This window comes from Dama dama, chromosome 23, assembly GCF_033118175.1.
Source record: "Dama dama isolate Ldn47 chromosome 23, ASM3311817v1, whole genome shotgun sequence".
Lineage (NCBI taxonomy): Eukaryota > Metazoa > Chordata > Mammalia > Artiodactyla > Cervidae > Dama > Dama dama.
In genome coordinates, this window is record NC_083703.1 from 75,501,814 (window position 1) to 75,519,532 (window position 17,719).

Consider the following 17,719-nt stretch of genomic DNA (forward strand, 5'->3'; position numbering starts at 1 on the left):
TTACAAATTGAAGGGTTGTGGCATCCATTCTTCGAGCAAGTCTGTCAAGGCCATTTTTACAACAACATTTGCTCACTTCATGTCTCTGTTACATATTGGACTGTTTTTGGACTTTTGCATCATTACTATATTTGCTATGGTAGTCTGTCATCAGTGATCTTTGGTGTTACTGTAATCGTTTGGGGGCTCCATGAAACGGCCCATATACAATGGCAGATTTAGTCAACAAATGTTGTGTGTTCTGACTGCCCACCAACTGGCCGTTCCCTCATCTCTCTCCCTCTCCACAGACTTCCCTGTCCCCTGACACACAACAGCATGAAATTAGGTCAATTAATAACCCTTCGTGGCCTCAAAGTGGTCATGTGAAAAATAAGAGTCACACGTCTCTCACTTTAAATTTTAAAAATGATTAAGCTTAGTGAGGAAGTCATGTTGAAAGCCAAGACAGGGGACAGCTAGGCTCCAGCACCAAACAGGTTGCCAAGTTGCTGTCATAATTGTCAGTGAAGTCGTGCACCATCTAGTGCATAAAATCCCTTCACACCCATTACTGAGAGGCATCAAGAGAAAGCAGAGAAAACCTAGACTTCAGAGCTACCCGCTAATCGCAAGACTCTGACTAAGTGGCCTGGTTTTCTGAACCTTAGTTTCCACATCTTTAAAATGGGGAGAAACTTCCCTGGTGGTTCAGTGGTTAAGATACCATGCTTGCACTGCAAGGGGGCACAAGTTCGATTCCCGGTCGGGAAACTAAGTTCCCATATGCCTGCCTCTCAGTTTGGCAAAAAAAAAAAAACCATTAAAATGGGGAAAGTCATATTGCCTATTTCATGGGATTGTTGTGAGTACCTCATTCACAGCTTTAGATATTCATTCATTCCCTTTCTTTTGATTGCCCAGCAATCCTGCCAGTGGGAATCAGCATCTTATTTCAAAAGGGAGGAGAAACTGTCCAGGTCACCAAGTAATGAAGCAAACTGTCCTGGCTCCTGCCCAGACCACTTGAGTCAGAATCCATTGTTTTTACCACATTCAGCATTCTCTTTATTTTGGGGGGTAAATGGGTGAGAAGGAGGGAAATCATAACTACAAAACCATCCCCAGAACTAGCAGTGTCCTTTTTAAAAAATGCAATGTCCTTTTTTAAAAATGCAAATTTAAGTAGTATTGAAATACTATTTTATACCTGTAAGATAAAGATAAGCAAAATTGATTATGTGTTCAATAAAAATACAATATATGGGCTACTGATGATAGATCAGCTTCCTCCCTCAGTACAGTTCTTTCTCCAGCCAGCTGCTCTTGGAATGGGTGCCTGTGTCTTGGGGAGGCATATCAGAGTTTGGCTAAAGCAGAATGCAGATTTGTAACTGTGGCCTTTGGATAAGTAGGCCCCTCCATGAGAAGAGTGGAGAGTATGTCTTAAGATTAAGTGGCATCATCTTTACAGAGGGAAAATGGTTCGTTTAATACCTTCACCCCAAATCCTGATGGACTTTTAAGCCATACATGGAGCTAGTCCTTGGAGTACATGCTTAGTCACTCAGTCACGTCCAACTCCTTGCGACCCCATGGACTGTAGCCTGCCAGGCTCCTCTGTCCATGGGATTATCCTGGCAATAATACTAAAGTGAGTTGCCATGTCTTCCTCTGGAGTATCTTCCCGACCTAGGGATCAAATCTGTGTCTCCTCCAGCTTCTGCATTGACAGATGGACTCTTTTATTACCGCTGAGCCACCTTGGAAGCCTCAGTCCTTGGAGTAGGGGGCTCATTACCCTCAGAGCCAGGCAGGAAGCTGACCACATGTGCAAAAGATGAGATCCACTCAGCCTGCCTTTCCCTTTCTCACTTTTGAACCTGTCCTAGGGTGTAAAAACAAACAAAAACACCCAAAAGAACTGTGGTGAAAAATAGCACCTTAAAAACCAACCTCCATGTCTCAGAGACAGTATGGGAACCATGGTGACCTGGGAAACACACAAATTGGGGAGCTTCTGGGGACAGCCTATTGTCGTGTGGGAACACGGACATGAGGTTTCTAGATCATCCTGTTGCTCGAGAGAGGCCGTAAGTCTAGATTTTGGGGGTGAAATCTCCTGATTTTTAAACAAAAGCAACCAATTTCAGGTTTCCCTGTAAAATACACAGGCCAAGAAGGACATGTGAGACTGAATTACAGCTGAAGTAGAGTAACTTCCCCTCACAAACCACCAGTTTGCAACCAGTTTGGAAGCTGATAAAACCGCATGCTGTCTTGATTCCGTAGCTCTTCTGCAGGTGACAAGGAAGCATCCTAATTGTGTGTGCCTGGTACTTCTCTTTCCCCCTTCCAAGGCATCAAGACAGAAGACAGCTTGAACCATTCCCCCGGCCAGAGTGGGTTCCTCAGCTATGGCTCCAGCTTCAGCACCCCACCCGCTGGACAGAGCCCGTACACCTACCAGATGCATGGTGAGTGTAGTGCTGCGCCCCTCCCTGCCGTCTCTAAGCACTGCCCGAGTCGGGTGTCCAGTCGTTTGTTTATTCAGCAGCTTTATTGAGTACCTACTATGTGCCAGGACCTATCTCAAGTAGCGGAGTTGCAGTGGTGGGCAAAGGAGATAACGACTCCTGCCCTCATGGCGATTACGAGGGCAGGAGGGAGAGACTGACAATTAAACCAGGCAGCAAGTAGCAAATGGCTAATTTCAGAAGGGGTTGAATGCAATGAAGCCAGTAAACGTGGTGTTGGGACGGAGAGTGATGAATAGTTGAGGGGTCCAGAGAGGCGAGAAAGGTAACTTTTAATAAAGTCATCAAGGAAGGCTCTTGGAAGATGTGACATTGGACAGAGGCCTAAGTATGAGGCAGAACTAGCCCTGCGCAGACCAGGGGGAAGAGCATTCCCAACAGGAGGAACAGCCTGTGCAAAAGCTCTGTGGGGGCCGGGGCGGGGGGGAGTGTCTTAATGTGTTTGGGGCACAGAATAGGGGCCGGTGGGGCTGGAGCAGGATTGGCGGGGGGCAGGGGGGTGTGGTATAAGAGGAGAGAGTCTTGAGGGAGAACAGGGCTAAATCATGCAGGGCCTTGAGGGCAAAGGGGAGGTGTTGGCTTTGATTTGAAGTGTGATGGGACAGGCGATACCATGGTAGACTCAGAGAAGTGATGGGTGTTGGGATACTGGACAGGGGGTAGAGGCATTGTTATTCCAGGCAGGAGGGTCCAGGCTCCGCATCCCCATTGGGCAGCCTTAGAAAGGGAAGAAACTCCCGTGTGACTCCACCAACCCCACGCACCCTAAGGAACTGGTCTGCTGCATTCTCCTGTTCCCACCTGCACTTGTCGTCATCCAAAGGCCCCTTCCCTTCTCCAGTGCCCCGTAGGGAATGTGTTGGAGCTGATACATGGAGTGGAGTGCTGGTGGCAGTAATTTTGGGCATCCTCACCCTGGTATTCTCTTTTTCCTTCATGAAAGCTGATAAGAATGACCACCAAGAGTCTGAAAAGTAATGTGCAAAGTTGAAAGAGTAGGGATGAGGTGGTGGGCTAATGCGTGATGCTACATTTCTTTGAAAAAAAATATTTGCAAGTTTTGCTGCTTTGTCTTTTTAATTAGGAAACAATTTAAATGGATGTCAAGGGCATCTTTTCAGGAAAAGGCGTTATGAAGAGACAGCAAATGGTCTTAGGGGTATGTAAGAGAAAGGAGGTGATGAGCATTAATGCCCAGACCTTGGAAGAGCATCCATGTAAAGATTTGCAGTGGAGTTTGTTGATGACACCTTCAGCTAACATTAGCCTAGCACTTACCACATGCCACGCAAACTAGCTAATCACCTCATACAACCTTCATGACACTCCACAAAGTGTTGGTTCTGGTGTTATCCGCATTTTATTGGAGACAGAACTGAGTCATAGAGGGGTTGGCATCAGGGCAAGGAGCCTAGATTTTACTGCAAGTGCAGTGAGAAACAGGTTGCATGACGTGTCTTGGGGGTCTGATGGATTCCCACCGCAAACCTGACTCAAAGCCTGCTCTTGGCTGTGGTCCCTCCTGCCTCCTCTGCTCCTCCTCTGTCTCCCTGGGGGCCTGTTCTGAGTCCCACAGAAGGGCATAAGGTGCTGGGACCCATCTTCAAGTGGGGAGTAAACGGTAGCACAATCCTGATCATAAAGGCTTGTGAAGACCCTGAACTTGAACTTACACTGGGGTCAGTCTTAACCATCTTAACCAGTTTCTTTTCAGCTTTTCCAACAGAAGTGGACATGACTGCCTCAGGGCTTCTAAGGAGACAGACAATGAGCAATTATGTAAATCGATCATGACAGATTGTGCTAAATCACAAGAAGGACCAAACAGGGTGCTGTGATGGGCCTTGATGAAGGGAGTGGTGATGGACATTGCCCAGATGGTCAGGTGGCTGGGGTGATGGAAAGGAACCAGCCTGTGAGTAGCTGGAGAGTGGACAGCCCAGGCACAAAAGGACCAGCGGGAGCAAAGGTCTGGAGGCAGGAAAAGGCTCGCAATGTTGGAGACTCCAGTGGAGACTTGAATCTGGGGGTAATTAGAAAGGCATGTGAGACTGGAAAGTGAAGCAGGAGGCACCCCTGTACTGGGACGTAGAGAATATCTTATTTCTTCTCTGGTCCTTACAGAAGTTACAGGAGGCGGGCTCCCTCAACACCGCTTTAAACACGATGAACGTGAGGAAGTGGCTTGCCCAAGGATCACAGGGCCAGGAAGCGATGAGAGCTGGGATTCAGAGTAGATTTCCGGAGCCTGGCTGTTCCCTTGCAAGTGCTGTTTCCCAGACTCCTTCCGACTCTAGACGCTGCCCTCGTTCTGCATATATACCGTTCCCCATGATCTTCCCAGCAGCCTTGTGACGTAGATTCTGTCATATCCCCATCTTACAGGTGGAAAAACCAAGGCACAGCATGGTAAAGTGGCTTGCCCAAGGTCAGCTGGCTGTAGCAGTTGGGGTTTCAAGCCAGGCAGTTCCCCTCCAGAGCCCAGGCACATAACCCCAACACCAGTCTGCCTTCCACACTCTCATAGATCCTTCTAGAAGACCAATCTCCGTGGATGAGCCCTGGCCCAGACCCCACCCCCATCAGCCCTCACAAATAGAAAAACATCTCCTGATCCACTCCCACTGGACCATGGGAATAGTCCAGGTTATTTTCTTATCGTCTTCATGGCCCAGATGCCAGCTGGACTTTGTCCCAATTAACTGCCTTCAGTCTGATGCTAATGGCCATAAACTGCTCTTGAGACAGCCCAGGCATTTTGCAAGCCTGACATATTCCTCCTTAAGTATTTTTTTTCCAAACGCAAACACACAGAAGGCTCACACGCCATGCCCATGTGCTTCCTATTAACTTTTTTTTTCAAGTTGTTCCAGAGGAGAAATAAACTCTCCAATACTCTATGTGCCTTTCAGAATGGAAGACGCTGGTTAAGCATAGTGTTTTTGAAAGAGGAAGGGAGAGAGATTGAGACTGAGTTTCAGGCCTGAAAGCATCAACTTGGAGTCAGATTGGTCCATATTCAGAAGCTGAGCTGAGTCCTTTTCTTTTCTAAGAATTAAAACCATCATTTTATAGAAGCAAAAATAAGTCCCTGAGCGGGGACCACTCCATCATTTACAAATGGGTAAACTGAGGCACAATAGCAGCAGTGTGACTTGTGTAGGGTAAACATTAGGAAAGCATTAAAAATGCCTCCAGCTGGGTCTTCTACCCCATCTCAGAAACTTCCAGAAACTTCAGCAGAGCCATTCCCCCTGCCCCCCATGGCCCTGGTTGGAGATCTGTATCTGCTAATACAGCATTGCCCTGCTGCCAAATGTACAGTAAACGTAGAAAAGAAAAGTTCATAGCCCCTGTAGCCTTTTCATGGTTGTTTATTTTCTTTTTTAAGTTCACCCAGGGGTTTTCGTAACTGAAATGTATTTCTTATGAGTTTGATTTTTTGTTGTTGTTCCATTTCGGCTTCTGCTAAAACACTGCTGTTCATGGAAACGGCCACAAAGATTAAAAAGAGAAGAAAAAACAGACAAACAAAAAAACATCTTGAGAGTGTGTTGTAAGAACTTGCTGGTGCCCCCGAGGGGTCAAGAGCCCTGGACCCGGCTGCAGTCAGCACTGTGTCCCGCGGCGGGACCTGGGTGAGGTGCTTGGCTTCTCCAGGCATCCCTTTCCTCACCTGTGAGACCAGCATCATAGCAAGAGTGGTGAGCCCAGGGGGCTGTTAGGGGACTACGCAGAATGGCCATGAGCAATCAGATGAAGTCCTTCATGACTGGGCGTACTTTTATTATTTCTCTCGTTGCTTCTGTAACGTGAGCATTAAAGGCAGTAACCCTGAAGTCAGGCTGAGCTAACTTCCCAGTTGTTCCTGTGCGCCAGCGTGTGACTTTGAGCCTTGTGACTTCTTGGTACCTCGGTTTCTTTCCCTGTAAAATGGGGATACAGATTGTACCCACATGTGGGGTGCTGCGATAATTAAATGAGTTAATGTGTGTGAAATATTCGGAACAGCACCGGCACAACCTAAGTGCTCTACAAATTGTTAAATATTATTTTCCTCCTAATGTCTGATTTGATGGCCTTATGTTTTTCCCAGATTCATTTCTCTTTCCTGCACTCTCCACTTTAGGACATAGTTTTGGTAAGAGAAAAGAGAAATACCAATTTGAGATTGTTGAGCCACCCTGCTGGTGAAATATGGTGAATTCGGGGGAGCCTTACAAATGGTGGGAGAGCCTTCTTCCAGGGGAATTCCTCTTTTTTATTATTATTTACCAAAGTCAGGGATTGTTTGGCTGCCCTGGTGGCTCAGTGGGAAAGAATCCACCTGCAAATGCAGGAGATGTGGATTCAGTCCCTGGGTTGGGAAGATCCCCTGGAGGAGGAAATGGCAATGCACTGTGCTTGCCTGGGAAATCCCATGGACAGAGGAGCCTTGGTGGGCTACAGTCCATGAGGATTCAAGACTAAGACACAACTTAGTGACTAAACAACAACATCAACAACAGGGATTGTTAATAGTGAGCTCAGAACCCAACATAAGCCTTTCGAGAGCAACATGGAAATGTGTGATTTGAGGATGCATAGGAAAAATTAAAAGTCCAGTGGAAGAGTCTAAACCAATGATTTCACCCAGAGACCTCTGAGGTTGGTTTGTGCTGGATTCATGAAACCTAGCACCTTCTCTGGCTCCAGCCAGATGTGTTTTTGGACAAGCCACTGAACTCTATGATCTGTATTTCACAGCTCTGGCACTCATAAATACACACTGAAAAATAAAGAAGTTGGAAAAGGTCATTGTCAAATACATCAAATACATTTGGTAAATAGTGTGTAGTGTGAAGTTAGATGTCTTCACTGCAGGACTTTTTGCTCAGTCGTGTCCAACTCTTTGGAGTTCTCCAGGCCAGAATACTGGAGTGGGTAGCCGTTCCCTTCTCCAGGGGATCTTCCCAACCTAGGGATTGAACCCAGGTCTCCCGAATTGCAGGCAGATTCTTTACCAGCTGAGCTGGCTTCCCAGGTGCCACTAGTAGTAAAGAACCCTCCTGCCAATGCAGGTAGACTTAGGAGACATGAGTTTGATCCCTGGGTGGGGTAGATTCCCTGGAGAAGGGAATGGCAACCAACTCCAGTATTCTTGCCTGGAGAATCCCACAGACCGAGAAGCTTGGCAGTTCCATTCAGTTGCTCAGTCGTGTCCAACTATTTGCGACCCCATGGACTGCAACATGCCAGGCCTCCCTGTCCATCACCAACTCCCAGAGCCTACTCAAACTCATGTCCATAGAGTCGGTGATGCCATCCAACCATCTCATCCTCTGTCATCCCCTTCTCCTCCCACCTTCAATCTTTCCCAGCATCAGGGCCTTTTCCAATGAGTCGGTGGCCAAAGTATTGGAGTTTCAGCTTCAGCATCAGTCCTTCCAGTGAATATTCAGGACTGATTTCCTTTAGGATTGACTGGTTTGATCTCCTTGTGGTCCAAGGGACTCTCAAGAGTCTTCTCCAACACCACAGTTCAAAAAAGCATCAATTCTTTGGTGCTCAGCTTTCTTTATAGTCAACTCTCAAATCCATACAGGACTACTGGAAAAACCATAGCTTTGCCTAGACGGACCTTTTTTGGTAAAGTAATGTCTCTGCTTTTTAATATGGTGTCTGGGTTGGTCATAGCTTTTCTTCCAAGGAGCAAACAAGTCCATGGGGTCGTACAGAGTCGGACATGACAGAAGCGACTTAGCACACACACACATAGGACTTTTCAGAGCCTTTGCAGACTAATGTGCCTTGTGGCTCTCCAGAAGTGAAATTCAGTAGTCAGCTTTCCCAGGTAGATTTGAACAGGGACCCCCTCCCTAAACTAATATTCCCTGCTCACTGGGAAGCACTGGTTGTGATTAGCATTAGTCCCCATGCTCAACTGTTTCAGTCCTGTCTGGCTCTTTGCAACCCTGTGGACTGTAGCCCACCAGGCTCCTCTGTCTATAGGATTCTCCAGGCAAGAATACTGGAGTGGGTTGCCATGCCCTCCTCCAAGGGATCTTCCCCACCCAGAGATCAAACCCCAGTCTCCTAGATCTCCTGCATTGGCAGGGATTTTCTTTACCACTAGCACCACCTGGGAAACCTTAAGGCCCCTTCTTGTGTTAAAATTCTTTCTCTAAATTTTTTTCATGATGAACATGCATGTATTCCTATTTTCCTGTATTTTCATTTATTTTTTGATGAGATTAATACCCTTTTAAAGTGTACATTCAGTGATTTTACTGTATTTACAGAGTTGTGCAACCATCACCCTATCTAATTCCACAATATTTTCATCATTGCAAAAGAAACTCCACACCCATTAGCCATCATTCCCTAATTCCCCTGCTGCCAATTTATTTCCTTTTTTTACATTTTAATTTAATTTATTGTTGACTGCACTGGGCTTCCCTGGTGGCTCAGCTGGTAAAGAATCCACCTGCAATGCAGGAGACCTGGGTTTGATCCCTGGGTTGGGAAGATCCCCTGGAGAAGGGAACGGCTACCCACTCCAGTATTCTGGCCTGCAGAAGTCCATGGGGTTGCAAAGAGTCGGACAGGACTGCGGGACCTTCACCTTCACTTTTCATTTTTGACTGCACCGAGTCTTCATTGCTGCATTTGGGCCCCTCTCTAGTTGCAGCAAGCAGGGTCTACTCTAGATTGCAGTACGCAGGCTTCTCATCGCAATGGCTTCTCTCATTGCAGAGCGCGGGCTCCAGGGCACATGGGCTTCAGTAGGTGTGATGTACGGGTTCAGTCGCCCTGAGGCGTGTAGGACCTCCCCGGCCCAGGGATCAAACCCGTGCTCCCTGCACTGGCAGGCAGACTCCCACCCACTGGACGACCAGGAACATTGCCAGTGTATTTCCTTTTATAATAACAAAAAAGATATATTTAAAGTTACTCCTTCATATCAATTTTCAAAGCAGGTTATGCATTTATCTGCTTTAAACATCTACAGAAATCTCTATCCCACTCTCATCCAACATCCACTCAGCTTCTAAATCCCCAGTACTTAGCCCCTGTTCTAGGTTCTTATGAACCCATCTGGAATTTCCTCTTGCAAATATAAGCAAACATGAATGCTGTCTATTACATTGCATATTTCTACACCAGGAATCAACTCATTTGTGATTCATAAACAAGGAAATGATGGCAGGGTAACTCCAAAGGTGTATTGGTTCATTTAAGATTTTCTCCTTGTCACTGGTTTGAAGCAATTTAATTTTGATGGGCCTCGATGTAGTCTTTGTGATTCTAGTGCTTTGTGTTCATGGAGCTTCTTAGATCTGTGAGTTTACAGTTTTCATCAAATTTGGAAATTTTGAGGCCATTATTCAAATATCCTTCCCATGTCTTCAAGTTAACTAATCTTTTCTTCTGCAGTATCTGATCTGCTTGTTAATTACTCTCCAGTGATGTCTTTTTCATCTTGTACATAGTTTTCATCTCTAAAAGTTTGATATGGGTCTTTTTTTTTCCTTCCATGTCTCTATTTAACACACCCAAGCTTTCCTCTGGCCCCTTGAACAGGCAGCACACAGTCCTGTTTTAATGTGCTTATCTTCTAATTCTGTCACCTGTATCATTTTAACATTTTCATTGATTTCTCTCATTATAAACTATGTTTTCCTGCTTCTTTGCACGCTTGGTAAGTTTTTTTAATATTTATTTTTATTTATTTGGCTGTGCTGGGTCTTAGATGCGGCACGAGAGATCTTCTAGTTTGCAGCATGCAGGATCTTCGGTTGTGGCTTGCAAACACTTAGGTACAGCAAGTGGGATCTAGTTTGAACCCAGGCCCCCTGCACTGGGGGTGCAGAGTCCTAGCCATTGAACCACCAGGGAAGTCTTGCTTGATAAGTTTTGATTGGATGTCAGACATTGTGAATCTTGCCTGGTTGACTCCTGGATATTTTTTCTATTTGTGTGAATATTCTTGAGCTTTGCTCTGGGATGCAGTTGTTACATGGAAATAGATTGAGGCTTTCAAGTCTCACTTTAAGCTTTGTTGAGGGGAACAGAAAACAGCATCTGGTCTAGAGCTGTCTCTACCTAACAGATTTTCCCGGTATCAAGGCAAGCCTCTCTTGAGTATTCTTCTAAATGCCCCAGGAATATGAGGTTTTCCAGTTGTGTTGGTGGGAACAGGAACTATTCTCAATTCTACTATGAGCTCTGAGGATTGTTCCTTTTGATCATTTCAAGTGGTTCTCTCCTGGCCTTGAGTAATTTCTTCACAAGCATATGCCAGTCATTACTCAAGGGAGCTCTCACGGGGAGCTTGGCAAATCTCCCGTGCACTTTCTCTATGCAGCCCTTTCTTTTCTGGTACCTGGCCCTGTGAAGTCTAACCATCTTGGCCGCCCCGGACTTACAGCTCCATCTCCTCAATTCAGAGAGAATGCTGGGGGCCGCCTGGGTCCCCCTCCCTGGACGCTCCCCACACTGGAGAGAATCTTACAGATCACCACCTGTTTCCTCTCTTTCAAGCATTATGGTCTTTCTTTCCTTGGGTTTTTTTTTTTTTTAACTTTGTAATCACTGACCTATTGATTTATTTTTTGAACTTTTTATTGTTGGAGAATAGCCGATTAACAATGTGGTGATAGTATCAGCTGGACAGCAAAGGGACTCAACCACACACATACATGTGGCCATTCTCCCCCAGACTCCCCTCCCTTCCAGGCTGGCCCATAACACTGAGCAGAGCTCCCTGCTACAGTAGTGGGTCCTTGTTGGTTATCCATTTTAAATAGAGCAGTATGTATTAGTCGAAGGCATCATTGTCTTTCATTATCTGATGCCCAGTGTCTTGGCAATCTAGTTTTTAAACCATTTCCTGTGAGAGGGAGACCAGGCCCTGGGTCTCGGTCTTGGCCAGAACTGGAGGTACGGCTGCACTGATTCATTGGCACTTTTTCCATCACACGTGGTAACAGCAGCGGAACGCAAAATACTTAACACGGGTAAAGACAGCAAACCTTGTAGGAATAATCTGCCTCTAGTGACCCGTATTCTTCCTCTGACCTCAGTTTGGCCATGTGCTCTGGTTTTTGAAGAATCTATGTTGCAGCTTCCTCCAATCTTTGTGTATTGTGCCCTTGTTTCCATGATTCGACACCTCTGTTATCCTTCACCGCCCTGCCCCATCAAGATATCTTTACCTCCTTTTTAAGGGGAAGTCCTGTTTAACATGGCACCTCTCTGTGTAGTACTTATTTATTTATTTTTTCACTGTGCTATTATTTTTATTGGGCTTATTATTGCTTTCATTAATGCTGTGGTTACTAAGTTGTATGGCTTTTTAGCAATCTGCTTGAATCCTACTTTTTCCCATAAGCCCCATTATTTTAGCACACAATTTTACACAACTCCATGGCCTCTCAGATTATAGCAAAAACTTTGTGTATATTGTTTTCATAGGAAACATACTCTGTGCTTTGCTTTCTTAACTTAGCTACATACCTTGGGGAACTTTCTCAGTCAGTCTGTAGAAAGCGCTTCCTCATTCTTTCTACAGATGCCTGTTATTCCATTGAATGATGTGCTGTAAATGATTTAACCAGTTCCTTATGGGGTGTTCCCAGTCTTTTGCAATTACCACCAGTAAGGCTATAAATATACCCTTATATGTATATCATTTTGTTTTTCTGCAAGTATATCTGATGGACAAGTTCCCAGAAGGGTCAAGGGGAAAGTCCGTGTTTAAATTTTCTAGATATCTCCACCTTACCCTCCATAGGGAGCCTATTCATTTAAACTCCTACCAGCCGTGTCTGAGAGTGCCTGTTTTGCCAACCCAGTATAATCTCACTACTGGAGTTTTTGCCAATCTACTGCATGAAAAAACAATATCTCCCTGTGCTCCTAATTTCTAATTGTATCTTACAAGGGTGAGCATCCTTTCAGATCTTAGATCAATTTATGTTTTCTTTTCTGTGAACTAGGAGATTAGACTTGAAAAACTGTACCAAAGAAGAGTGGTAAGGTACTAGGTATACCAGTATTGAAACATAAAGCTGGACTTCCCTGGTGGGCCAGTGGTTAAGATTCCGTGCTTCCACTGCAAGGGGTGCGGGTTCAATCCTGGTTGGGGAATTAAGATCCCACATGCTGCGTGATGCAGCCAAAAAAAATTAACCATAAAAATAAAAGAAATATAAAGCTTTACTGATCAAAATAGTGTGATTCTGATATTGGAATAGACTAATCGACTAATAGAGGAGACCGTATAGTCCACAATGAGACCAAACATGTCAGGAAATTTAGCACATGGAGTGAATGGCATCTTAAGCCAAAGGGAGAAGATAGAATATTCAGAGAATGGTGTTGGAACAACTGGTTAGACATCTGGGGGTGGAGGGTGGAGATCCATTACTATTACTATATACCAGAAAAAAAATCCAAATGGATCAAAAATTTAAATGTCAAAAGTAAAACTATAAAGTTATAGAACAAGGGACTTTCCTGGTGGTCCAGTGGCTAAGACTCTGCTATGCCAGGGTAGGAAGCCCAGGTTCAGTCCCTGCTCAGTGATGTAGATGCCCCCCTTAGGAGCAGAAAAATAAATAAAGCTTTAAATGCTTACCGTTTAAAACAACTGATAAGGCTGGATGGCACCATCGACACAATGGATATGAGTTTGAACAAACTTCGGGAGATGGTGAAGGACAGGGAAGCCTGGTGGGCTGCAGTCCCTAGGGTCACAAAGAGTCATACACGACTGAACAACAACAAACAAATTTTTTTTTAAGTTCTAGAGCAAGAATCAAAATTTTTATAACCTTGACATCAGTGGACATCATGACTAAGAAATCCAGACGCCATCAATGAAAAGACTCACAAGTTTGAAAGTCTTTGAGTGGTTTTTTTTGTTGTTGTTGTTTTTGTCTTTGTCTTTGTGCTGGTATGGCAAAGCACCCCAGAAGTAATGTCAGAACAACAAAACAAAAATCAAGCACTACACTGGAAGGAAAGCTTAACATGTCAAATCAGAAACAAGTTCTCTTTTTCAAGTGATTCTACAGTTCTATGAATTAAGCTGCTCTAGGATATGATTCTTCTAATTAAAAGAGAAATGAGCTAGGTGTACTAGCATAGGGAATGGTAGGGTCTGTGGCACTTGGAGAGTGGAGGACCATCAAAGTTAAGGGCTGGGTGTTATTCAGCTTCAGCTCCTTACTGCTGCACTAGAATGGGACCCTGAAGAGGCCAGATCTTTCGTTTTTCAAGAAAATCCTCAAAACGATTTATTTTTAATAATTTTTAAGTTGATATATTGTATTTTCATTTTTATTCAGTTCACAAAGTTGTTTGTTTGTTTTTTTTCTTGGCTGAGTGGCATGTTAGTTCCCTAACCAGGGATCAAACCCGCACCCCCTACAGTGGGAGCGTGGAGTCTTAACCACTGGACTGCCAGGGAATTCCCTCAAAACTGCATTGTCTTTTAGTTGCTAAGTCGTGTCCAACTCTTCTGCGACCCCATGGACTATAGCCCACCAGGCTCCTCTGTCCATGGGATTTCCCAGGCAAGAATACTGGAGTGGGTTGCCATTTCCTTCTCTCATTCTTTTTCAGTATTGGCAATGGATTTAAACACTCTTTAAAATACCTGTGAAGCAGACAGACATGTATAAAGCTGCTGTTTATGCCTCTGTCTTGCAATCTGGTTCTGTATTTTCGTAATTGAACCACAGATTACAAGACCAGAAATGGAAGGAGAAAATTCCAAGCCGAGTGATGACCTGAGGAGCCAGAAATATCACCTCCTTTGGTCCCCATCTCTGATTTATTTTACCACTGAGGCACGTCCCGAAAGACTGGAGTGGTGGGTATGGTTATAGCTGAGTTGGAGCCCAGTGACCTCCTGGTAAAGTCAAGTATTTCCCTATTTCTGCTTGGAAGCAGCAACTTTAAAGCCATCCTGGCTCAGCTAGTTTTGAGCAGTCTGAGTCTGCTTGGTCTCACTGTGTCGGTCAAGACAGGAGCCAGGCTTGGCATTCCTCAGCTTCCTGGCTGGAGGTCAGGTTTCCTGGGGTGAATCAGCAACTCTCTGCACACGGTGAAGTGGGTGAAGTTTTCCGATACCTGTCAGCACTCTTGTGCCATGCAGTGCCTCCACCCTGGTGGCTGCTTTCTCGAGACCTTCATGCGTGTTGGCAGGCTTGCTGCCTCCTGCTTGAGCTGAAGTCTTCTGGATTTAGGACACATCAAGATTAAATGGATGGTCTTTTCCTCTGGTTGTGTAGCAAGTTTGATTTGGTCACCCCCATCTCCAGAAGCTGCTGGGGGTGACAGATGAAAACAGCTGGAGAGATTGAGAGTTAGTTTGGGGACCAGTAGGGATTTTGATAAACGACAGTTCACTAAGGCCAACACGGGCCTGTAGACCTTTTGGTGATGATAATGGAAATGTTCTTTATCTCTGCTGTCCAAAGTGGTGGCTACTAAGTCCATGGGGTCACAAAGAGTCAGACGTGACTGAGCGACTGAACTGAACTGAACCACATGTGGCTGTTGAGCATTGGAATGTGGCTAATGTCCACGGCCACACCACCCTGAACACACCTGGTCTCCTCTGCAGTGTGGCTGAGGCAAATAAGGAGCTGAAGTTTCTGTTTTGTTTTATTTTAATTAATTATATCAAACATAAATGTGGCTAGTGGCTGCCATATTAGGCAGTGCAACTCTTAAGGGATGATTAGAAGCCAGCTGTAAACCTGGTTACTTCTAGAATTGAATGAAGATGACTAGTTGGCATTAGTGACTGAATGCTTTTGTCCCCCTGAAATCCATGTGTTGAAGTCTTAACCCCCAGCGTGATGGTATTTGGAGATGGGGCCTTTCGGAGGTGATTAGGGTTAGCTTAGGCCTTGAGGGTGGGGCCTTCTTGATGGGATTGGCCTCCTTACAAGAAGAGGAAGAGAGAGATCTCTTTCTCGTTCATCTTACACCCTGAGGAAAGGCCGCGTGAGGACACAGCGAGACCGTGGCCATCTGAAGCCAGGAAGAGAGCTGTCATCCGGAACCAGATCAGGCAGCACCCTGATCTCAGACTCCAGCTTCCAGAACTGTGAAGAATAAATTTCTGCTGTTTAAACCACTCTGTGGTATTTTGTTGTGACAGCCCCACCTAACTAAGCTGTAGATTTTTCTGAGACATTTAAAAGCAGAGGAACAGGGCTTCCCTGGTGGTCCAGTGGTTAAGAATCCGCCTGCCAATACATGAGACACGGGTTCAATCCCTGACCCAGAAAGATCCCACTTGCCGCAGAGAAACTGAGCCTGTGAGCCGTCACTGCTGAAGCCCTCTCACCCTGGAGCCCACGCTCTGTAGCAAGAGAAGCCGCTACGATGAGAAGCCCGCGTGCTGCAGCTGGAGAAAACCCGCACGTAGCAACAGAGACCCAGCGCAGCCACAAACACATAACTTTTTTAAAAAGCAGAGAAATGTTTTTTTTAATTTCTTCTTTGCAGACACTTCATCTCCTGTTCTTGCCTCCTACTATGAGAGATATTTTCAAGGCAAAGGCCCATTACTGAGGGCTTAATAAATGTAAGTCCTCTGAGTGTGGAACTGAGAAGGGGGGTCAAGTCTGCCGCCTTCTTATGGCCATTATTGCAGCAAATATTAATAGAGCATCTTCCCTGGGCCGGGTACTGTGGCAGGTGCTAAGAACACAAAGATGAGCAAGGCGGAAAAGGTCCCTACCTGCGTGGAGCTCACAGCCCAGAGTAGGGAGAGAGAGAGTAATCAAATGATGGCAAAACACATGTAACATTGCATCAGTAAAGCCCCAGGAGGCATGGCCAAGATGGACTCTGCAGCTGTCTGATCCAAGCCTGATCTCTTCATCTGGTCCAAGACCCGCCCACCAGGTCACCATGGCTGGGTGATGTGGGTGATGAATGGAGGAGCCCCAACCCTTCATAAGGGGGCAGCTCCTTTTGTTGTATGCATGGGTCACTTATCTCAAATTTTCAAAACAAAAAACAGAGATCTGGAATTTTCTCAGATATTTCCCAATTAAAAAAAAAAAAAACTTAAAAAATTGGTGGCAGCAAATTAAAAGAACTACTGTGCAGGTCAAAACAAAACACATCTACAGACTGGATTCTGTACCCCCAGGCCACCATTTTGCTAACACTGTTCTCCATGGTGACCATGGAAAGGACTGACATCTGGACAAGAGACTCTGTGCTTGTTTTAGAGGCCTTGCCCTCAAGGAGCTGACACCCAGCACCAGCAAACAACTCCCTGTTACTTTGTCTCTGGGCCTGACTCCAAGGCACTGGTGGAATGTGTTCCTCCATTCGTTCAACAAACATGTATAGAAGGAAACAGACGAAAAGCCTACTCTCTACAAGCTGAGGTCCTGTGGCGGGAGACAGGTAATAAATATGAAAAACAAGTAAAGCATATAGGATGTGAGATGGCAAGAATAAGAATTAAGGTAAAAACTGTAGAAGTTTGTTTTTTGCCAACAAATGTCTGTCTAGTCAAGGCTCTGGTTTTTCCAGTAGTCATGTATGGATGTGAGAGTTGGACTATAAAGAAAGCTGAGTGCCGAAGAATTGATGCTTTTGAACTGTGGTGTTGGAGAAGACTCTTGAGAGTCCCTTGGACGGCAAGGAGATCCAGCCAGTCCATCCAAAAGGAAATCAGTCCTGAATATTCATTGGAAGGACTGATGCTGAAGGTGAAACTCCAGTACTTTGGCCACCTGATGCAAAGAGCTGACTATGATGCTGGGAAAGATTGAAGGCAGGAGGAGAAGGGGACAACAAAGGATGAGATGGTTGGATGGCATCACTGACTCATTGGGCATGAGTTTGAGTAAACTCCAGGAGTTGGTGATGGACAGGGAGGCCTGGCGTGCTGCAGTCCGTGGGGTCGCAAAGAGTTGGACATGACTGAGCAACTGGACTGACCTGAACTGAACTGATACAGGATGTGAGATGGCAAGAATAAGAATTAAGGTAAAAACTATAGAAGGAGGCACTGGAGGTTGCATATTTTTTTTTAGAGTGGGAAGACTTCATGGAGGAAGAGTTGAGCAAAGGCCTTCAGAGGAGGGATCCACATGGTAGGTAAGCGGACCAGGTCTCATGTGCTTGAGGAAAGTCAGGATGACCCACGCAGCTGGAATAGAGTGAGCGGGTTGAGGGGG

The 17,719-nt window shown here is 45.4% G+C and overlaps 1 protein-coding gene across 7 annotated transcripts in view; it reads left to right on the top strand.

Annotated features, from left to right (window-relative positions):
* The window catches only part of EYA2 (EYA transcriptional coactivator and phosphatase 2), a 253,772-nt gene that overhangs the window by 102,970 nt on the left and 133,083 nt on the right, over nt 1-17,719 (top strand). For all 7 annotated transcript variants that reach the window (XM_061127413.1, XM_061127417.1, XM_061127414.1 and 4 more), the window contains one exon: nt 2,340-2,456. In XM_061127413.1, the coding sequence (XP_060983396.1) occupies nt 2,340-2,456 (117 nt within the window). The remainder of the gene's footprint in view (nt 1-2,339; nt 2,457-17,719) is intronic.